This window comes from Coenobita brevimanus, chromosome 30, assembly GCF_032717465.1.
Source record: "Coenobita brevimanus isolate Jiangsu-jjx chromosome 30, ASM3271746v2, whole genome shotgun sequence".
NCBI lineage: Eukaryota > Metazoa > Arthropoda > Malacostraca > Decapoda > Coenobitidae > Coenobita > Coenobita brevimanus.
In genome coordinates, this window is record NC_136983.1 from 30,152,048 (window position 1) to 30,177,092 (window position 25,045).

The 25,045-nt window shown below is 41.3% G+C and overlaps 1 protein-coding gene across 1 annotated transcript in view; it reads left to right on the top strand.

The window, feature by feature from the left end:
* LOC145395276 (synaptic vesicle glycoprotein 2B-like) overlaps positions 1–16,380 on the top strand; it is a 130,404-nt gene extending 114,024 nt beyond the window's left edge. The window contains exons 12-13 of the mRNA XM_080268956.1: positions 12,355–12,482; positions 16,325–16,380. Of these exons, the coding sequence (XP_080125082.1) occupies positions 12,355–12,482; positions 16,325–16,380 (184 nt within the window). The remainder of the gene's footprint in view (positions 1–12,354; positions 12,483–16,324) is intronic.
* Positions 16,381–25,045: the final 8,665 nt, after the last annotated feature.

The following is a 25,045-nucleotide window of genomic DNA, read 5'->3' on the forward strand; positions in this document are numbered from 1 at the left end:
CTTATATTCTCCGCTTTTGACTGCATGGCTGTGTATGAATTTCTTTCTTTCGCTGCTTAGTTACCTATATTGTAATTGCCTGATAATATATGGGAACAGGTCTCTCTCTCTCTCTCTCTCTCTCTCTCTCTCTCTCTCTCTCTCTCTCTCTCTCTCTCTCTCTCTCTCTCTCTCTTTGTATATACATACCGGTATGTATTTAAATGTGTCAGACTCTGGGTAAAGGCTTCAGGGCCTATTTCTTGGAGGTAGTGGCCTGTCCCAAGACCCAGTAGTCCTCCTACACCTTCACATATAACCACATCGGCGCTAACACCCACCGTCCATATTGAATACATGTTATGGCTGTCTCATACAGGACTGGTGTACTGGTATTAGCGGGGTTGCTTTTGCGACATGTCGGCGGGTCTTCTGGTAGATCAGGAAAGTTTTCTTTTTTAAGAAATTCACATCCTTAAACTGTTCCCTGCCTCACCCGGGTTTCGAACCTGGGTCCATTAGGACAGCAGGCTGCCTTCTGTGTGTGTGTGTGTGTATTTATATTTGTTATATATATATATATATATATATATATATATATATATATATATATATATATATATATATATATATATATATAAGGAGAGTTTATGTGAGTGAGGCAGAGGTAGGAGAGGAAGGGGGAGGCCAAGGATGAGATGGTGGGATGGAGTGGAGAGGTATATGAGAGAGGGGTGTGTGAGGTGGGAGCAGAGCAGTGAACTGGTGGGGGACATGGCGACATGGAGACAATTTGTTTGTGGCCACCCTTTACGGGATTAAGGCGTCTGGCAATAGGTAGATAGATTTATATTATATATGTTCAATAAAATATACGTATTATATTTATATATATAAACAACGCTAACATTTTTCGACGAATTTACATGTGTACATTACATGTGGCATGATTTATTGATAATTATAGATAGGGAAAGCTGAAGGTCTCTCTCTCTCTCTCTCTCTCTCTCTCTCTCTCTCTCTCTCTCTCTTTGTATATACATACCGGTATGTATTTAAATGTGTCAGACTCTGGGTAAAGGCTTCAGGGCCTATTTCTTGGAGGTAGTGGCCTGTCCCAAGACCCAGTAGTCCTCCTACACCTTCACATATAACCACATTGGCGCTAACACCCACCGTCCATATTGAATACATGTTATGGCTGTCTCATACAGGACTGGTGTACTGGTATTACCGGGGTTGCTTTTGCGACATGTCGGCGGGTCTTCTGGTAGATCAGGAAAGTTTTCTTTTTTAAGAAATTCACATCCTTAAACTGTTCCCTGCCTCACCCTGGTTTCGAACCTGGGTCCATTAGGACTGCAGGCTGCCTTCTGTGTGTGTGTGTGTATTTATATTTGTTTATATATTTATATATATATATATATTTATATATATATATATATATATATATATATATATATATATATATATATATATATATAAGGAGAGTTTATGTGAGTGAGGCAGAGGTAGGAGAGGAAGGGGGAGGCCAAGGATGAGATGGTGGGATGGAGTGGAGAGGTATATGAGAGAGGGGTGTGTGAGGTGGGAGCAGAGCAGTGAACTGGTGGGGGACATGGCGACATGGAGACAATTTGTTTGTGGCCACCTTTTACGGGATTAAGGCGTCTGGCAATAGGTAGATAGATTTATATTATATATGTTCAATAAAATATACGTATTATATTTATATATATAAACAACTCTAACATTTTTCGACGAATTTACATGTGTACATTACATGTGGCATGATTTATTGATAATTATAGATAGGGAAAGCTGAGGGACACTTAACCCGGCCAAAAACCTCGGTTATATAGTTACCACTCAGCGTAGTAAATGGTTTCCTGGGTTACAGGAAATCATTTGGCATGTCACCCAGTGTAGGGACTATAAGGCAGCACTACACTGAGTGAGTGGATGATGGGCGTCCCCATCTTTTGGCCTGTCAGAAGGAACCAGGCTTCAGTGGGCTTGAATGATGAGTGAATGGAAGCGTGGTCCACTGAACTGTTCAAACTTTGGCTGTCTGGACGCTGCTACTCCTCACTCCGCCGTAGGGTGGGAAAGGAGGTCCGGATGATGGTGATGATGGCATTACAGTTGCCAGTGTGGCGCCCCTGATGGCCAAGATTAGGGCTACAGCAATTAAAAATAATCAAGTCAACATGGCGGAGACATGATAGCCAATTAGTGTAAAGTTTTAACTTCTGCAGCCATATCATTATTAGCTACAAGGGGTGTGGACAGACTGGTGAGGTGGGCAGGACAGGTGGGGTGGGTGGGCAGGGTTGAGTGGATGGGTTGGTGTGTGATGACAGAGTGGGTGGAGTGGGTTGTAAGGTGGGTGGGGTGGGATGGGGTGGGTGGGTGTGGTGTGGCAGCAAGGGTGGGTGAGTGGGTGGGAAGGTTGGTGGGTGAATGAATAGGGCAGGTGGGTGGATGAGTCAGCAAGGTAGGTGGGAAGGGCTGGTGGGTGGGTGGGTAGTGAGATAATAGGTCCATGGTAGGAACAGGTCAGTGAGGAATATATCGTTTCGTTTTGTTTTTGAAGGCTCCAGCATGCTTGCACGCGTCGGGCTTGGTCACCTCAAGGGGTTACCTAATGGCGGCTCTCCATGCAGCACGATCTCTGGCAACTTCCCTGTTTAATCCCTTATCCCTAAGATCATACCCAGTGACCTTGCCCCAGGTCTTTTTCGATCTACCTCTTGTTACCTTAACCCCAACATTAACACTTCTCATTTTCTGCAGCCAATTATCATCCCCATCCTTTCCACATGCCCAAACCATCTCAGCCAACCCCTTCTCATCACAACACCATTACACTCCAGTCCCATCCTACCTCTCAACTCTTCCATCGTAAACCTAGTCCCCCCTCCCCCCCAAGACCTCTCACTCCGGGACGCACTGGCATCCACCTATTTATTGCCTTTTCTATCCCTAGAACATTATTTCGAAAACTCCTGGTGGGACAAGTTTGTTGAAGCTTCTACCAAAGATTCATTCTCCTGCATATATATATATATATATATATATATATATATATATATATATATATAGATAGATAGATAGATAGATAGATAGATAGATAGATAGATATAGATATAGATATAGATATATGGATAGATAGATAGATAGATAAATAGATAGATAGATAGATCGACTTTCCAAACTACACAAACCTAACGTGCCACTTCATCCAATTGTTTCTGGAATTGGAAGTTTACTAAATAAACTAGCAGGCAGGTTAGCTAAAACAATGCCGGGTAAAGTTGGTGTCATCAATGGCAATAGCCTTAAGCATTCTGGCGATCTAATCAACAGGATACAAATCTTAACCATGAGAAATAAGCAACTGGCCAGCTTCGATGTTGTTTCATTATTTACTAATGCACCAGCTGATAAGGCCATTAATGTACTGAGAAATGTACTCTCTGATGATGATCATCTACCTGTGCCTGTGAAATTTTTTTTAGTTTAGTTGACTTCTGTGTTTCTAACTGTTGCATCACTTTTAATGATTAGTATTATAGCAGGGATGGCAATGGGGTTCCCCCTCAGCCATGTTTTAGCTAATATATTTTTAATACTCTAGAAACCACTAGCATCAACGACATGTTCCCAGAGAGGTAGTTTAAGCTTAGGCACATAGACGATGTACTTGTGATAGCTCCTCGCTGGTTAGATTTGAGCAGGCTTTTAGATCAGGTAAATAGTGCAGAAAATAGTATAAAATTTACGGTAGAACATGAGAATGACAGTAGGTTGCATTACCTGGATGTACTGTTATTAAGAGATGAAAAAACGCTGAAGTTTAAAGTTTTTAGGAAAAATACTTCTAAGAATGATTATGTACATTTTTATTCTGCTGCGGATAACAGGTCTAAACTATATGTTCTCACTGGATTTTACCTTCGAGACTTGAGGACATATTCGAGAGAATGTCTGTAGGAGGATTATAAGAATATTTCTAATGCTTTTATTGAGCTGAAGTTCCCTCCCTACTTTATCATGAAGGTTAGGAAGAAGGCTGAAAATATCCATACAAGAAAAGAAAGAAAGAAGAGAGAAATGTAAAAAGAGGAACATGTTACCTATTACCTTAGTAGCTAGTAATATCCCCCCCCTGCTAAATGAGGTTGGTATTAGTGTTATAAGAATCGTTTGTGTAACAGTGGGCAATTTACTGAAAAAGAAAAAAGAGTAAACAGGATATACAGTACGCCAGGCAGGAGTTTACAGCGTGCCTTGTTCAAGATGTAGTAAAGTATATGTTGGAGAAACATTTCGAGGTCTAAAGAAACGAGTGATGGAACACAAGTACCGTATGACATGAAGTGCTTTAATATGAATAATGCGATTTTGAAACATGGGTTTGGCACAGGCCATAATGCCGACTGGAAAATTTCTAAAATGATTAATTATGTACAGTAGACAGTACCATGCACCGTAGATGGGTCTGCCTTCATTGTAAATGTATGTAATATCAACCAACATAATGGATTCTTTATGTTAGCGAAGCCATTGGCATACCTCTTAACGAGCAGATAGCCAAGTTAACCATGTAGTGTAAGGTTGTTTACTCGTGTTTAAATCACCATTCAAGGAGTGGAGTGTTGTCCACTGATGTTATTCCTGAAGAAACTCTGGTGGACGAGACGCTGAAATAAACTGGATCATGTACTCTGCATTTGGCCTTCCTCCGTGTATATTGTTGCAGTCTTAGCTGCTTTCTACACACTCTATAGGTGCTCTCGAATTCCATAGCTGTGCTTCTTTTTCCTGGATGATATATTTTTTCTTAATTTCCTTCCCATGATCTAACTTTTCTTAAGGAAAAGACGGCAAATACAATTAAGTTAAACATTTACAAGGCATCTGGCATCAAAGGACAGAGTCATCCCTGCTACTGGAAGTCTTCATATAGTGGGCAGAAATACTGGGAGATTTCCTTATTTCTGAGCGTACTCACAATACTGGGATTTCGTGGTATTGATTAAAATATTTCATAATCTAAGTGTGAAAAGCTGAAGGTTACTGAAACTGAGCCCACAAATGTGAGGGCAGAGAGTGGATTCGTCACACTTGTAATTGGTACAGTGTATATCAGGGTGGTCCTCAGTACCACACCTAAACCAAAAAAGTAATTTTCTAAATGTGTTTCCTTATAAAATAGTTCGTACAGATAAGAAAATGGTTGGTGGCAAATATTGTCCACAAACGACTTCATTAACTACTGTCACACGTGCGATCAATATTAACGGGATTTTGGTCTCCGAGTCAGAGGATAACTATGTTCCAGTTTTCGATATTGAAATGGATATTATAGGAAATTTTACTTTTTTCAGAGGGATAATTAAGGGGCGAAAACACTTCATTCCTGTAATTTTGGTTTATTGACAAATTATCAAGTAAGAATAAAACACCACAAAGGTATCTTAAATGAGTGCGTTTCACAAGCAATAAATATATCCAGAAATGGCTAGGTGGAGTTCCTGCTTTGTTCATGCCAGGAAATTGGTGACGATGTCACTCAGTGACTTGAAGTTGATAATGACGATGCTGGTCGTCTTTTGTAATAACTTCATTATAGTCCTGGATATGAGCTACTCCACACTCGGCAGTCATTTACAACAGCAATCGAGCCCAGTACCTCTCTTGCTGACTGGCAGGAGAAGGAGTCCTCCCAGTCAGCTAGGTCTCTCTCTCTAGGAAGTCCTTGCTGATGTCAAATGCCTCAATAATCAGGCTTGGGTCAGATGTGATGAAAGTCACTACAGTCTTATCAGTGATTACTTCCTTTGCTGCTAGGTCAAAATGTGCTCTTGAGAGCGACCACCATCTTACACTTAACATCGAGGGGAATCATCCTATCGGTTATAGCGAGTCCGGATGCCTTTTCACTCAGGTACTGCAGGTGATTGGCAAGTTTTTTGCTATGGGCCGTGGCAATGCTGGAATCAGAATAGGAGAGCAGTCCTTTCAAAAATACTAGATCTCCAACTGGAACAGCAATGACTGATGGAGCATCGAACAAGGGTTTATTATACAATACTCTCGTCTCAGGCCACTGAGCTCAGCAGCAGTCATTTGAAACTGAGCTCAGAACAAATACATCTTGATTCCATAGGTCATGTGGGCCATCCACCTTGGACGGTGAAAGGCACCTGGCTGGAGGAAGTTGAAAGTTGCCCTTGGTGGACGCTCACCGAAGAAAACGGTGACCAACTCAAGAAGTTTGTGCTAATCACTTCTAGGTTGGGCAATTTCGACTTCTTTGATGCAAAATGAAACAACTTGCTCTTTGTAACTGCAAAATGTGCTGGCCACTGCAGGATCCAGATCAATGGGCATCAGTAGCTTAAACTTCTCTTGATCGATGGTTTTACAACTTGACTGGAAACATTTGAATATGGCTATATCCGGACCAGAAGACGGGCCGAAGATTCCAAGATGTGATGACGGAATGCAAAATGAAAAACTGGGTGTTCCAGCTGTTGCTGCAGAAGAGTGCATGCACCAAATGCTGAACCAGTGTTACAAGATGTATCAAAGCTCATACCGACCACCTCTGATAACTCCCAGTCCTTGAGACACTGCATCACAGCATTAGCCGTTGCTTGTCCAGTTCCTGTAGAAATCTTTGGAACACCAAGAACCTTTTCAATTCCTCTTGTGTCGTTGACAATGACAGGAACACAGATTGAATCAACCTTCTCCTAACTATCATCTGGAAGGATTTTTCCATCCCAGTGGACGATTTGGCTCATGCCACTAAGAAAGACTCCCAGATCTTCTCTGCGATCGTCTTCTGTTGGGTTCACTTACATTTCATGATCGATGAACGGTTGATTGCCAGCTCTGAGCATTCATGACCCAAGGCAGAAGCTGCCGCAGATAATATGTGAAATGCCGATTGGTCACTGGCTTTAATGTGGTCAAGTGCTGCAGTTAGCTCCATTGTAACAATGTTCCTCACATGGCACGACCTCTTTGCAGTGGAAGAAGTCCCACCATTCTTGACATCATTGGCTTCATCACCGCTGCTGTCACTGCTATTCAGCTGTTATGACTGGGAGGGCGGTGATGATTTGGCCACTTTTTCGAAAAAAATATCATAATACATAAAGTTTAAGAAATTCTTAAAATCTGCTTATTCCAAGAGGAAGCCACATCTTTTGGCTCTTTTGTGTGATATTGTCAGTTCTTAAACTTACGTCATTTCTTGGCAGTAATCCAAACTCTTAAGGTCTCCAAAATGGCCGAACCATCCCTTTTGGTGTGGATGATTCGGCCACTGGCGTTAGATGGTTCGGCCACCATGTGGGATGATTTGGCCACTTGCCTCTGGGGCTCAATTAAAGAATTAAATACAGTAGGAAAATGAAGAATCAAATTTTCATATGTGCTGACGTGATTTATTGGATTTATTTTTACCTAAACAATCTCCTTTTAATGAAACAAGGAACAAACAATCTCCTTATAATGAAATTAAATGGCTCTACTATTGCCTATCTCACATAAAATAAAACTATAATTTTGTGAAAGAAAATATCCGAGTCAAATGAAAGTTACTTCTCTTACATGCTGTTTACTCTTAACGTATTTTAAATCCAGTGAAACTTAATCCAAAGTTGTAATACTTTTGCCTTCGCTTACTGCTTTGTGAAATAGCGTTTCTTGAAACAGAAACTTCATCAATTTCTGAGGGAAAGTAAAAGTTGTCTTCCTTGCTTTTGTTTGATCTCCTTAGATAACTAACTTGAAAGTCCCCGTCCTCATCCATGTTGCTCAAGAGTTTCCCAACATAATAAACTTTCTCTCCCTTTAGAGGATCCAGTCCTATTACTACAAAATCATTCTCCTCTGGTGTTTTACTCATAAAGTTAACAATAGTGTCATCATTCTCTTCATCTGAGTCCTCTGAAGATTGCTTTAGTTCTTCTGTTAAAAGATTCTCTATTGCCGAGTCTTCTTCACTACTCTCTACTTCTTTGATATCAGAAAACTGTAGGTCTCACCTTATTTTCCTTGATATATTTGCCTTTTTTGTTCGATGTTTCTTTTGTTCAAGTTGATTTTTTTCTGGTGTATCTGTAGCAATCATGCACTTTCCCCTTTTTTTTCCTCTAGCAGTTTCCTTCCTAGCTGGAGTTTTAGGAAAGGGCCGTACTTGGTCTGGAGATTTTACAAGTGAGATTGGAGACGAAGCAATGCTTCTTTCAGCTGTTGCATCTGGAAATGAAACTTCAGCTGTCTGTGAAGTGCTATCTTCTTGTGATGTCACTGGTGCTGAGGTTTCCTTTGTAGCTTCAAGACTTGCTGGTGAACCAGCAGAAGGATCTGGCCTGTGTGTAACATAGGATCCTGCAAAATCTTCATCACAAAAAACCATAGTACTGAAAGGACAGATACCTGTGCGCCTAAATCCAGATTTAACATTGACAGGTGTAGCTGCCTTATCCCATGCACTGCTTATTATAGGTGCAATGTCTTATATGGTAGCTACACGGCCAGGATGTTGTAGCATCCATGCATTTAGTCCTTGGTTATAGAAAGTCTTGAAAGGGCCAAAAACTGATACATCTAGAGGCTGTAACTTATTGGAGGTGTGAGGTGGCAAAGTAAGGATAACTATTCCATTTTCCTTGGCAAAATTGATTCCTTCTACAGACAAATGTGACTCATGATTATCCATTATGAGTAATACCTTGCGATCCTTGCTGCACCTAGTATGCAAGACAAAGTGCTCCAGAACAGCGCGGAAGTTCTCACTGGTCATCCAGCCTGTGGGGTACACTAAACCCTGGCATGCACTAGGGACACCATTCATCATTCGAGCTTCGTCAAAACGAACCCTAGGGAAAATAAAAGTAGGAGGTAATGCATTTCCATTAGCACAAACAATCCCAACCATGGTGACTAACTCGCCATGTTCCCTTGATGTTACTTGACCAACCTGATGAACACCTTTAAGACCGACCACTCGTGGAAGTTTCTGAACTGTCGTGCATCCAGTTTCATCTAAATTATAGATGCTTGACTCTGTAAATGCGCATCGGTTCAGAACGTCTTCCAGTTTCGTCTGGAAGACACCTAGGTTAGTTCTGTTGAAACTCGTCATACGAGCAAGATAGTTGCTTCTGGGGTTCTTAGAGAAAGGTTTCCCTGTCTCTCAATGAAACCAGTAAACCAGTCCCTTCCAGCTGCCTTGTCTCGTTCCCAAGAGGTTGGTACAATAATATGGTTTGCAATAGCATACTCATATGCTAATTTCTTTGTGAGATGTGGTGTTAGCCCATGAAACATATTTGAACACTTCAACAAATACTCCCCAAGATCTCTTTCCATCTCTGGTGACAAAACTTATCTCACAGAATATGAAGCAAGCTTGACATCTGAACTGCAATCCTCCTTCCTTTTTAAATAGTCCATTAGGGTCGATCTTGGGACATTGAACTTGGGAGCTGCTTTCTCACTGACGTTCCATTTTCCTCTATTTCTTTGATGGCCATTTTAATTGCAGTCACATCTCTTTCTCTTGATGTTTTCTTTTTATATTTTCGACCCATGTTGGCCAGCCTTGGAAATAATAAAAATGTAGCATAGAGATTAGAAGTGAGCAAACAAGAAAAGGAGAGAGAGAGAGAGAGAGAGAGAGAGAGAGAGAGAGAGAGAGAGAGAGAGAGAGAGAATATGTAATTTTATAGAAAAAAAATCGTTAAATAAAGAAAATAAATCATTAGATAATTATGAGGGATGGTTCGGCCACCTGGCAACCCTGCCGAACCATCCCTCACTTCAAGTGGCCGAATCATCCCCCATGTATAAAGATGTACACATGGCGCCCCGAAACCCAGAGTTCATAAGCTGTTCGAGTGTTATCTACTCTCACGTCGCCTATAGACAATAAATGATATTTGCACTATATATGGAGCTACTGCTTACGTTGGATCACCGAAAAAGTATATAGGGGTCATGAAAAATTATAAAATCTAACCTGACGTTGCTGTTTCCTGGCCAACCAAAACAAAAACACTTGTGCCATCTGTCGGGAAGATCACGCAACTTCATGTGAAATCTCAATGATCTAGGTCCCCTACATTATTCAGGAAGGCCAGTGGCCGAACCATCCTCCTGGCCGAACTATCACTGCGCTCCCCCTAAACTCGACAGTCTCCTCTCTCACTGATCGTTCCTTTATTTTCTTGATGGACTCTCTTTGTCATCGACTGGTTACTTTGAGGAGCCCACTCCTTTTTTATCTGCTTGGACTTTGTCAACGCCAACTATGAAGCCCCATCTCCTTGGCTCCCATCACGCTCTGAGGAATGCCCTGTCCTCTGGAACTTTGACCAGCTGAAGAGTCTCGATGTGGGCGGTATCAATTAAATCATTGAGGTTCGCTTGAAACTCATATTCTTTCTTTATTTGTGGTGGAAGTGGTCGTGTTTTTTTTTTAAGAATAGACTGGTACTGCATCACCTTCTTTTCCAACTTAGAAATGACATTCCGCACTTCTACAGTTGGGATTCACGCCCTCTCCCAGAGACACACTGTTTCGTGAACAACTTGTGTTGCTGTACTCTTTACTTCCAACTTTTGGCATTGTTGTAAGTTGAAATACCACTGCAAGACTTCTGCCCAAGATGGGAGATGATTTATGGGGTATCACGTTAGCTGGAAAGCCAATCAACCACACATAATGCTGTTTTTGGGTCGCACGTGCCAAGACAGGACTAAATAACTCCACAAACGAAAACCTAGAAGGAGACCAAGCACGATGGTTAGTTACAGTATTTAGTTGCTGTATGATGTAACACTGCTCAGTATTTCACCATAACAATAGCCTGACAATCTACGAGTCTTATCTTATTTAGTCGGGGTTTGTTGGAGACGGTGTTTTGATATACTGAACTTGAGATGATTTAATCATTAGCAAGAATATCCGATAACCGATGTGGCTATTCATTTGTATGTGCTATGGGAGTTGCTGGCTAGGCCAAGCCAGAATATGATAGAATGTTCTAGAACATACTTCTATGGGCAGGTTGATGCAACGCCACTAGGTTAGGTTGCGGTATGTAAGTAAACTCATTAAATATATTATTATTATCATCATCATCATCATCATCATCATCATCATCCAATCCTCCGTTGCCCCATAAGGAGCCTAGGAGCCTTGGGCTAGGCAAGTTGGTCCTGACATTTAAAATGAAAGTGACCAACCTCACTCATCCCTGAGTGGTATTACGAGAGCAGTGAACCCCAACTATCCCTTGGATACAAACCTTCACCAGCTCAATCCGATTGGAGCGCCATAATTACCCACTAAATCACCAGGCACCATAATTTGGTTATATGGCTACCACCCAGGGTAGTAAGTGGTTTCCTGGTGTACAGAAAACCATTTGGCTTGTCACTCAGTGTAGAGTCACCTATTGGCAGAAAGAAAAGGAAAAAATTAAGGAAAGAAAGACAGAAGAGGAATTGTAAAGTTACCTTGCGCCAAAATTTGGTTACATGGTTCCATCCAGCGTTGTAAATGGTTTCCTGGTGTACAAGAAACCATTTGGCTTATCACTCAGTGTAGAGTCACCCACAGGCAGAAGGATGAGGAAAGAATGAAGGAAAGAACAACAGAAGCGGAAGTTTCAAGTCACCCGTAGGCAGAAGGACGAGGAAAGAATGAAGAAAAGAAAGACAGAAGAGGATGGAAGGAAAGAAGGATGGAGGAGAGGAAAGGGCAGGCACCTGAGTGGAGCACTACATCGAGTGAGTGGATGGCGAGCGCCCCCATCTACCACAAATATATTAAATCTAAATAATTTAAAACTTTGTCTAATTACAGTACTTGAAAGTTGTTAAATCTAAGTTTCAGTAAGATTTTATGAACACTAAGATAAACTGAAAAAAAGTCATGACGTAACACTACTCTCAGCTACGTCTCAGTCGCCTGATATGGGGTAATGCAGGATCATGTGGCAGTGGTATAACTTAATGAAAATGAATGGAATTTTGTAAAGGTCAGTATTTCCAGTGAGTGCAACTTAAATAACGCAAAGCACTTTCGAAATATTTATAATAAACTTTGAGGATCACGCTAGTGTATAATTTCATTCCGTGTAGATTTGTTTCATATTCCAACAACGATTGTTTTCAGCCTGACTCATTTTTCTAACTTTACTACATCATATATCCACAGACCAAGATTGAATGGTCTGTGTATTAGGCATTATATGATATACCATAATATTATACATGTCTTACACATGCACAAAATATGTCAGATTGAAGTACTTAGATTTTAATTCCTTTTTATATTTCAAGGTCAACGGCACTAGCGGTGCTTTTCCTAACTGGACGATTAGGAGCCATAGCTGGGGTTATTTCTTTTGGTTACCTGCTGGACGTCTACTGTGCCATTCCAATATTCCTGGTGGCATCACTCCTTATAGGTCAGTGTCAACACTTTGCACTGTAACACTACCAGAGTCATTGTGTTAGAAAATTTTTAGAACAGCATATTGCTTGTAATCTTATAAAGTGAATATGTACAAGCCCCTCACGTAGTAAAGAATAAAAGTGGCTGTTTTTGTAAAACTTCTTGAAAATGTGCTTCTTAAGCCACAGATAGAGTTAACAACAGAGGAAGCAGTGCAAGCAGAGATACTGGGCCTTCAGAAGAGGAGTATGGCTTGATCCCAGACAGTAATAGGCCTGTTGCTCCCTCTCCTACCTTGCTGGTGGACAAACATTTAACCTTTGTGTGCTGGGACATGTATTCATATTTTTCAGAATTTACAACACTCATTTGAATCTAGCTGATGTAAGCTGGATAACTCGCACTCCAAAGCTGTAACGTCTGATGACCCAACGCCCATTGATGAGAAGCTGTGAAAAAGGGAAGATAAATACGTGTGCTGACTCTCCTGCAATGGTATCAGCGTAATGCAAATATTAGGGAATAGTGATGAAAAAATATCCAAGGAGTTAGTTAAAATATTTGAAGAATTATTTGATAATTTTGTAAATTTTAAGAAATTTTCAGTATATACTGCGAACATAAAAAAACTGTGTTGTGGTGAAAGAAAGAATGAAGTAATACTAACGTAATACGTAAGAGTATGTTTACACGTTTCACTTGAACCACTATTGCATAAAATATTCAGAGGATCTATGGTCCTTTCACCGCAAGAAGTCCGTTCAGGGTGGGGCCCACCTGGTGAATCACCTCTAGCGATACTGCCAAATCAACCGTAGTACATGCCTCTCTCTCTCTTATTTCCTATCTATGTGCTATTTGAAATTGTTTTTATATTCTGTATATAGTAAAGGAAGCTATATAGTACACTGAGTATCACTTTCTAGAATTATAACAACGATTTGCATGAATTCTATGACACGTGGCAGTGCTTTTTTCCCATGTTGCCACGCCGTAGAATTGCCAATTTGACCACCAATTATCGGATTATCACCTACCCCCATCCCACCTGTTTCTCTCTCCCTCTCTCTCTCTCTCTCTCTCTCTCTCTCTCTCTCTCTCTCTCTCTCTCATCAATATAACAGAAAGTTCTGATGACGAAGAAAATTATGATTAAAGATCAGAGAGAGGATTAGGCCGACAGGGGAAACCTCTTAAAAATAAAACGTGCCTAGACTTTTACCTCATAAGTGGTGTGGAAAAAAATTTGGAAATAAATAATATATATACAATATATATATATATATATATATATATATATATATATATATATATATATATATATTATATAGAGAGAGAGAGAGAGAGAGAGAGAGAGAGAGAGAGAGAGAGAGAGAAACAGGTGTGATGGGGGTAGGTAGCGATAATCCGATAATTGGTGGTCAAATTGGCAACGTCGCACTCGGGGGAATTCTAAATTCTGCCACACCCTGAACGGACTTCTTGCGGTGAAAGGACCATAGTAGAGTTGAGCTGCAGCACATAATGATAAAAGAATTCGTGGGCTATAGCAACTAGGGAGTTGCGAAGGTCAGTGGATGTTGTGGAAGCGTAATTTGCAACCCATTAGGTTTGTGTCCTTAACCTGTGGCAGGTGAGAAGAGGGAGGTGGTCCTGTGTGTGTACTTGCCTTAAGAGAGGCTGGCAAGGTCAGGGTGGAAGAGGACAGGAGACAGTGCAGGGGAGGAGGGAGGGGGAAATGTAACATAAACATAGGTTCCTTGTATGAGAGGTTGAGAGCTAAGTCAATTCCAGGGGAAGAGACAGAGGAGGAGGAGAGAAGCAAGGAGGGTGACAAACATGGTATAAACAGGAAACAAGCTATGCAATGCAGGCAATGAAGCAGGCAAAGATGGACGACTGTGCTGAGATCGTGCAGATAACTATACTGCTGTTGCAGTGGCTACAGCTGGTTGCTGAAAGACTAGGGCAGGGGGTCAGGTAAGTAAGGAATGAGACGGGAGAAAGCAGCTTGCTTTCGTGCATGGGAAGGGGGAGGGGTTGAGATGAACTAATGAGGGTGTATCAGATAAGGTGCAGAAGTGGTGACAGGATTAGAAGGGGTAGGACAGGCAGAGTGCCAACGTGGGCAGCTCATGTTTCATGCAGCGATGCTGGCACGCCTACACTGGGACCAAGAAATCCGACGAGTGCAGGTGGTAAGGGTAGGCATCACTGGGAAATAGTGGGATTTGTTTACGAAGCAATTCTGTGAATTCAGATGACAGCAAGTCAGTTGTAGGATGGATGGCGGGGTGAGCAGTGGCAGTGAGTGGTACAGGGCAGTATTGGGTCAAATGGGTGCCACTTCACAACCCACATCTTTCTTCATAGTGGTAGTAACAGGCGTCATGCTGTGTATGAAAACAGCGGTAACACAGGGAGAGTGAGGGCTTGGTATCTTCGAAGGTCCAATGACAGGAATATGTCACAGTGAAATTCGGCTGGCCTCTCCCACACCACAATAGCATGATTGATGGATTAACCCTGGCAGTTAAGGAAACAATGTGCGCACTTTTCACCTTGAGTGTTGTGTAGAGCACTAACAGGACAGTCAACAGTCAAATGCTTGACATGATATTAGATAACAAATGTCCAGATATAATCCCTTACAGCCCAGCGGTGGTTACTGTGTTGATCATGTCAGGATAATCTCTATTGATGTAGAAATTAGGTGACACAGGAGAGATAGGTCATACAGCTCCAGCATGTTGAGCAGTGCAGGTGTGTTTGGCTGCGCCATACACCACAGACAGCAGTGGGGCAAGTTTATGATTGACTTTGTTTATGAATGACTATGCTGGACGTGCCGTAATCTAACTATCAATGAGAGCTTGACGTGATGAAAATACCTGGTGGAAAAAAAAAATGAGGATGACAGAAGAAAAGCAGAAACCACCAAGGGGCCGGGCATCGAAACTTCTTGGTGCTAAGTGCCGCGAGGTGGATGTAAATGCCATTTCATTCTCTTGCAACCGAGGTTAAACAATATTCAGTATATTCCCATCGAGACTTATGATCATGGGACTGATGGAAACATGATTTGTTTTCTTCAATCATGGGCGGTGGTTGTTGTAGGTATGCCCCTGACTCGTCTGAACGTAAACCTGCTGAACTGCGGTGTAAAGCTGCATTTCCGCAGCAGTCCACCATTCTTCATTTGGGGAATAGAGACAAAGCCGAGACGTTTGTACGAGTGGAACAGGGATAGGAGCTGCGCAATAATATCGGTGCCTTTTCCAAGGGTAGTAAACATAATAATCATCCTCCAGCCAGAGAAAAATTAATATATATGTATGTTTTTATAACAAATGCATCCCGTACCCTAGCCAGTGTATGAATCAACTGGTATTTCACCACTCTCAGTAAGTATATTTTACCCGAATATCCATCGCAAGTCATGTTACTGATTTATTGTTAATTTTTTTTTTTATGTAATTTATGATTTTATTTATAGTAGATCAATGAGGCCAGGCGAGGCGTGTGTAGGTTATCCAATAGATGGATACCTGGTGGTCTGATGGAAAAAAGAAGCCACGCTAACTGGGTGTGGTCCATGAGGATTTAATTCTGAGAATGGTTGAGTTTTTTTTTTGCCTTCCTATAGCTTAAAAGTGAACGACTGGTCAGTCCTGATTTATGGATCGAAAATGAGTACCCAAGTCCTGGGCGCATTATAATCCTGAAAATGGGTAACCACGGATTGGATGAAAGCTAACTAAATGCAAATAGACAAAATCTTTGTGTATTCCAATTGCCAACACCGGAGACCTATTCTATATTATCCATAATCTTTACCATTATTATTGCCAACAGGTGGCGGTTTTTGTGGCCTGATGCTGCCCAACACAGTCAGAGTAGCACTGCAATGATATTTCCATCATAACCGCAACTACGTACTGAAGCATCCTGATTGTTCAAAGGCGTGTGGAGAAGGGCTCGCCAGTTACTAGCCTCATCATCAATTTCTATGGATATCAAGTTGTTCTTATATTTTCAAGGATCACATACAGGAAGCTTTTTTGAAGATTTGTGTTTTTCCTTGCATATACCTTGTTTCAGAAGCTCAGTGGATTAAGCGTGACTTTTTTACAAATGCCTTACATTGACACGAGTGGTATTGAAAAAAGTACCAGCAATGGAAGAACAAGGAATAACAACACCAGAACATTTAGGATCCTTTGATAAGTGCCATCAGAAGCACTTACATACTCGTACGCAGACGATCACTCACCAACCGCTCCTCCTTCTCTGTCCTCGCTAGAAGCTTGTGCAAGTGTCCCATCATGGAAACACTCCACACATACGTCCACAAACTCACTATCGGTAAAGATTTACTACTACAGCTATGTATTTACCGATTTGTTATTCATAAATATATTAATCATATTCAATTTGATTGCCAGAGTCTTATTGTGTAGACTTAGTCTTAGCTGATTAGGTTATCTCACTTTTTACTCAGTTACTGAATGATGTCTTTCTTCCTGGGATATCTTACAAAACCATAATTGTTATTTTAATTCAATGTTCTCACAAACTATTAAATTTATTCAGCTGAAGTGTGTTATTGTTTTTAGGTCTTCTGGTGCAGTGATATATTTGAAAACGTCGCAAGTTAAAGAAGTTATTACAAGCTGTGGTGGTGGTGTTCCTCATCCATGTGTACATTTGAAGCAACAGATTTGTCATCAATTTAAATACTAATCCACAGTGGATGAATTCATAATACTTTCTTAATCATATATACTGATATGTCGCTCCACTTTTATTTAAACTTTGTGTTGTTAATGCAAGTGAGGGATTTTCTCAGTTGGTGAAAAGTTGATGCTACTTTTGTCTCACCGCACTCCTGTGGCATGATTTTTGGTCAGTCGATGGACTGGGAGCAGTTATGTAATGTAATTACGAGGCATCCCAAACATTGCTAATGTCCGCCTCACTTATACTGCACCTTAAACTAGAGGAATCGTTGCACTGAATATTAGAACTCCTATTCATATAATCCTTTTTTCCATAAAATATAAACTTTATAGTGATTGGTTTAAAAGGTTGCGAAAATGAGTAATTCAGAAGCTATTTTCGACCTTATCCAAAATGGTAAATTTTCACTAGATGTCTCCTGGCTTTTGTGGTGGAACCATGGTTAACTAGAATGCACTCAGAGAGCTCATACCTCCGCCAACGCCATTGCCATTAAAAAAGATCCGGATCCGGATCCATTGATATAGGATCCGGATCCGCCTTAGAATTTAATCCACTCTTTCTTGGTCCATGGCCTACCTTTCTACAAAATTTCATTGAACTTCATTCAGAACTGTTAGAGATGCTGTGCGGGATACTCCGTACTCGGATCCGGATCCGCCTAAAATTTTAATAATTTCTTCCTTGGCCCATGGCCCACCCTTCCACAAAATTTCATCAAAATCGGTTCATAACTTTTTTTAGTAATCCCGGATCCGGATCCGGAAATGGAGCCGCCCTCAAATTCAACCATTTCTTTCTTGGTCCATGGCCCACCCTGCCACAAAATTTCATCAAAATCCGTTCATAATTTTTTGAGTAATCCTGCTAACAGACAGACAAACTAACCCACACGGGGTAAAACATAACCTCCATGGCGGGGGGGATTAGTCATATTTTGCCATATTAGACTGGTTTGCCCAACTGTAATTTTACGACAAATTACGTACTAGCAAACTTATATTTATTTCCACACCATTTGGATGTCATAAATGAATTCCTCAGTGATGAAACTTAAGCTTGTTTTAAACTTTGCATCACTTGTGAATGAGAGCTCTCCTGCATTTTGATCGTTATACATTTATAATTTTGACATGTAACATTTTCGCTTTTATTGTTTCTGAACTATGTTTGTCGTCTACCAGTCATCCTTTTCTTATCATTTCTGTTCTATTAATCTCTTGTGTATAACAATTATTCCATAGATGTTTAAATAAACACCTTTATGTAGAAGCTGTACCTAGCTACCATCCATCAGAGAGAGGTAACAAACTGTGAAAAAAATTTGGTGGGATAACTCTAGATGTAAGTGGGTTAAAACCAGGTATTTCATAGCTTCCAGTTCCAACCTATTTACAGTTATCCCCTCAGGCATTACCATGTGAACACAGAATATACTTTAAGATCCACATGACACGTGACGCTATACATGTAATATTATTGTAAATGTGAGGATTTCCTACTTTGTTGTTAGATAAATACATCATTATATCCCTTCCTTAATAGTGTTACCCTACCCCTGACTCACATTATTACTTCCTTCATATCAGTAAGCGCCTTAATTCTTCACTCATCACTACAGGAACAACATGCTAAGAATGAATATCAGCACTAATATTTTGTTCCCACTGGTTGGTGATCCTCATTATAAAAAAAAAAAAAAATGTGATATTGGATGTTATAATGTAGCCTATTTCTACTTTGTTCCAGTTCTCAGAGATATTTCATCTGCTTCACATCATAGCCAGCATCGGAAGCATACACGAGCACAGAATAAAAAAATAAAAAAAAAGGGGGGGGGGGACGGGGGAGAAAAAGTTGAAAGAAAAAAAAGAAAACATCCTCGACCAGCCTAGACCACTGTTGTATTGTGTGAGAGTATCATTACGTATTTTAAAAGTCGATTCTATTCTCAGATATGAACGAAATGAGAAGGGATGTAGGCTATTAAGTAAACCGTTTGTCCATCTTTACCCTTTTAACCAGCTCGTTAATTTGTCACGTAACTGAACAACAAATTTGTCCAACCATTATCAGACACTGTGATCATTTCTTACATCCCCATAATAAACACGTCATTGTTATAAGGACTTTGGAAACTTAATTAGGTAGCATAAATACAGTAGTACAGGCATATGGCAAATGATACGGAGACACTCATGGACGTGGCCAGGCTACCTGTACACTACGAGATATACTCAGTTTTTGCATATTCCAAAAACAAATTATTATTATTATTATTATTATTATTATTATTATTTATAGATTCTTTTTTCTCTTTTTCAGTTCTCGGTATTGGTGGTGTTGAGAATCTCCGTATTATTACCGCTTTTTTTTTTTTTTTTTTTTTTTACAACGACCCCACACCTTTATTTTTGAGCCACTAAGCCTGAAAGTGTCTGTGCATGCTACCTTGGCTTCGTGCCCCACAACACCTTTATAAGATTTTCGGATAAGACCTTTTATTTATTTTAGAGCCCCAAAGGTAAAATGACCGGAGAATATCCATCAGACAACGGGCACAAAGCCACCATGCACCAAAACAGCCATCTCCGTAGTGTTTTATTTTCCGGTTTCGAACGCGGTTATGGTTCAGAGCAAGTTTCATTTTAATGGACTTACTCGCTTATTATTTCTTCCGGTAAACTAATTGTCATGTTAGCGGTTATTGCCACTCCGTAAGCAAGGCCAGTCTGCAGTTTGTGTTACCGGCAGACGGGTCAAGTTTGAGCTGGAGGCACTTGCAATCAGAACAAAGAGAGTTTTTGAAGGCTAAAGCCATGCATCATTCCAAAGACGTCCTATATCGTGAGACTTCTTCATCTGTGTAAATCAAACATACTGTGCGACCTTCCACACTTTTAACTGTGTCGTGGGAAGGACGTTACCTGCCGTCTTGATTTGCTTCTTGGTAGTGATTGTTTGTCCCTGGGGCATTGAATGATCATCCCTATAAAGGAAATTGCAGTTGCTCACCTCCTCTGAACGTTTCTAACCTGCTTGTGATCATGTTATTTCGTAATTTTCATTTTCTTTTTAGTTGTATTCTGTAGTTTTTATAGTTGGTTCCAATATTCAGTTTTACACTGAAATTTAACTTCCATCCCTTTCGTTCTACCTTGTTATGTCAAGGTGTACAGAATTATTGTTGATATCCTAATCGTTGTTGGTTCAATCTGCCCATGAAGTTGTGGTGCCACGTTTACTATTTCCGGACACTATAAAGGTCAATTCAGACACAATAAATGTCAATTAAATAAAGAACCATGTATATATAAAAGATCCGCGTTGTTTGTTTGTTAGTCCTTCAATCACACCCAAACCAAGGGCCAGAGACCCCCAGACCCATATATATTCTGAATCAGGGTAACCCAAGGATGGTTTTAAGGGGGTGAACATTCAGATCTGGATCATTTGAGGTCACCGATAGTGTTCGCCTTTTTGGCCTGGACGCCGGTTACCCCTGTAGCCCAATTTTTGATGTGGAAACTCACATGACCTCCAGTTCAGACATAGGATATATGAAGGTGATCTCAGAGGTCATTTAAGGTCACTGGTCGGATGTCATTTGAAGTCATCGGTAATAGTAAACAAGTGCGCACTAATTAATACTGTGCATTAGTCTGCAAAAGCTGAAATAGAAAGGTCCTGGACCTCTTATAATCCCTTTTCAAAAGCATAAGATGTACATGGTCTTTCTGGAGTAGGAAGAACGATTGAACTAAACGATTAGGATTAGAGTGCTCGCCTTTTTGACCAGGCAACTCCGGATACCCCTGCTAGTCAGTATATATATTGCGTTCTTCTAGGTGCAAAAAAGTCAATAACACGCCATTGTGTTGTCGTTCGTTCAGCGCTGTAAATTGTCAGGAAGTAACCGCTGGTTTTAATGTGTAGTTTGTGTGCTTATGGTCACGTGAACAGGATGTGCTATGTCCAACGGTCTCGTAGTAACCTCAGACATCGAACTGGGGGTCCTATCGCTTCGTGGCCGAGTATTTTACTGGTATTCACTATCACATCATCATTCCAAGGTATATTTGTTGCATCCAGATGAGTGAGGCTTAGTGTATCCAGGCAACAGGTACAGCGTTAAGTGCTGGCATGTTTCAGATAAGGCCACACACACACACACACACACACACACACACACACACACACACACATTTTTAAACCTGCAAGGGAACGCAATCATTCAGTCTATTAACCCGTCACGTCCTGAGGTTTTCCGCCCCTCCGACATCCCCCAGTCCCGAGCCTTTTTGGAAAAACTTTTTTTGGGCCCAAACTTCCTCTTAGGTCGAGAAACGAAGGAAAATCACCAAGAAAGGGCTTACCGTGGTCTATAAGTGGTCAGGACAGGTGAGGTCCCCCACGCCAGGTATCGTATTCTATAATGGACGTGCCAGGCGCTCACATTTTCTATGGTAAGGTATACTGGGAGAAACATTACACAACACCTCTATATTTATTCAATTTGAACTAATAAACAATAACAGTAACAATATAATGGATTTCAGACACATATATATGAAAAATAAGCATTGTACCATTGCACGAGCATAGCGAGTTAGGTCCGAGTCGTAACATGCTATATGCTAAGTTTCTTGTATCAGTCAACATATCATTTTTTTCTACTTGTATACTTCTGTTTCAGTGACATTTTACCAATTACAACTGTTTGTAAGTGTTTTCAGATGTTTTCATTCATTATGATGACATGCAGCATAAGTTTAGCGCACATCAGCTTAGTAAGCGCACTCGCTATGACTCGTATTTCAACATACCCAATTGTTTTATCACTTTCCTATTATTTTTCCCTTTACATAGAACCTTTCCTCCACCACTGTAAATGTTTTCAATTATTTTCATTCATTACGAGGGCATTTAGCGATATCCTACCGCATATTCACGTAGCAAGCACAATCTCAAACACTCGTGTTTCATCTTCTACTTTATTTATTCACTCCAATTATAATTTCTCACTTACATTACACACGTTTACACCCCTATACTGCACTGTACATATTTACTGACATTATTTATTCAAGTGAGCGTGAGAATATCGCATGAAAATACCCTCGCAATGAATGTTTCGACCAACATAATACTCACACACTTATATACTAATTCTTCACATATATTACACACTTTACCACTTGTTGACTTCTATTTTCACTATTATGTGCCTTATTCATTCAACTGAGCGTCAGGATATCGCATCTCTATACACACGCTATGAATATTTGACTTAGAATATATTTCAGCACTTACAATAATTTGAACTTATATTATACCCGTAAGCATATCCAATAATAATAATTATATAATTACGGGCCGTATTTATTGCACTGAGCGACAGAATATCGCATCATAAAACCCTCACTATGTATGTTTCCACTTACAACATATTTATACACTTACATACAATTTTTGCACTTATGTTATATTCAAATGCACTTTATACTAATATTTGGTGATCAACATGACTGATAATTTCACTGAGCGTCTGTCTGTCACATTTACTTCATAGTTTCAGCGTCCTGTCGCATTCACACCATATCAGAATTGCATCAACGTGTGATATTCGCTGAAACATGGGTGAATACAGAGACCCACGTCACACTCCACGCACTCATAGCGGGTGTCCTTCCTCTGTGTCGTGAGTCTCACCCGGGAATTGCTACACACGTGACACCTGCGTTGGGGCCTAGGTCTGTTTGGCTGGGGAGGGATATGAGTGGGGAAATGGCAGCCGGATATTCTCAGGGGAGTTTGTGCAATAGGGCCAGTGCGGGTGCGATGTTGGGGCCTTTCTACAGCATACCGTGCAAACATCTCTCTTGTGAGCTCCCTCACAAACCCTTCAAAGGTTTCCTGAACTCCTGTTGTCATGGCGTGAAGGTAGTGGCAATTCAGAGCAGTTTCTTATACCACTTCATCGTGGTCCTGACACACTCTACCGTCGATATCATGGAGTCTGACTGGTCCACGAGGAGCATGTTTATGTTATAGTCCATGACACACTCAGGTTTCCAAATATGACGCTTGTTCTTGCTACGGTAATCAACTGAATCAGTACGGTGCATCAAGGGGCGGTGAACCGTTGACAAGAGGCTTACTTCTCCATTATGGTTCCACACAGTTGCAAGGATGTTGTTGGCTTTGAAGAAGACAACCTCATTCCTTGCAAGTTTCCGCCCTACCTTGGCCATGTGATGCCGGTTCACCTTCACGGTTCCACAGACTCCAGTTTCAAGTGTGTGAATATAGCGAGCGAGAAGAGGGCTAGTGTACCAATTATCCAGGTAGAGGACGTGACCATGATGAAGGTAGTCATCTATCATCGTCTTTACTACTGCTCCCGACAGTCCAATACTTCGATCTTCTATTATGTCTGTCTGTGCACCGGTGTACAAGACTATGTCTTGCACGTATCCAGTCCTACAGTCGCACATAACAAAGATCTTGAACCCAAAATGGTGCCTTTTGCTGGGTATATACTGCCTAAATGAAATATTACCTCACCACAACACGAGACTTTCGTCTATGACGAGGTCTCTATAGGGATAGATTGAGGAACGAAAGGTTTGCCTCAGGTGATCAAAGACCAACCTAATTCGCCTCATTTTATCAGTGTCCTTCGCATTTGCAGGGTCATGAGCATCATAGAAATGGAAGCGACTTAGAATTTGTTGAAACCTATTACGGCTCATGGCTTGACCAAATATTGGGGTAAACATAACAGGGTCCCTAGTCCAGTAAGCAGGAATTCTGTTCTTTCGTATAATACCCATCGAAAGGACCAGGGCAAAAAATAGCAACATTTCTGAAAGGGAGACAGGGTAATCATGTATGATAGAATGCCTACTCCTTGTTCCCAATCTTTCACTCTCTAGGTGCTGGGTGCTTGCAAACAGGTTGGTTTGGTATACAATCTACTCCACAAATGCCTCACTAAAAAACAGGTGGAAAAAATCCAACCTGGTGGAATTACGGTGAATTCCTGGAGCAATGCAGCCAGAGCGCCCCTGCTCAGTGAAGGGGTGAATGAGGGGAGAAAAATCACTCCCATCCTCCCAATTCTACCCCACAAATCCCTCGTCCCCATCATCCCCATCACCGCCTTCGTCTGGGTGGGGAGGAGATCCTGGTGGGGGAGGTGGGGGAAAAGGAGTGCAGAGGGCTTCCCCACTGTCACTCCCCTTCCCTCTGCCTTTACCTTTTCCCTTTCCCTTACCCTTACGGCCTTGAGGAACATTAGGGGGCTGTGGGGATGAAGTAGTGGAAAATTGGGGAGCAGAAGACGTGCTGGGGAGTGGTTCCTCCCCACCTTCCCCCTCCATGACAACACCACGTGCTTTCTCACGCACCCTAGCTCGACCACGTGTTAGAGGATATTGGGGAGCATCAGACGTGCTTGGGAGTGGTTCCTCCCCACCTTCCCCCTCCCTCACAACCCCACGTGATACTGAACGCACCCGCACTCGCCCACGTGATACACGCCGCCGCCTCACACTGCGTAGGGAGAGCAATGACTCACTCACGTCACTCTCACTTTGCCTAATCCTCCCTGTACTTTCCCTTTCACTCCCCACTCCCTCCACGGCACTTCCTAACTCCCCAAACAAAATGCTAGGCCCATACCTGCTCGTCCAACATGGTGTGCACTCTGGGCCACGATGAGTGATTACCTCACGTCCATACCACGTGGCAGCACGTCCCACGACTCCGTCATCATCATCGTCATAGTCATCGTCATCGAAATCTGGTTCCAAGTCACGTTGGGGATAGGCA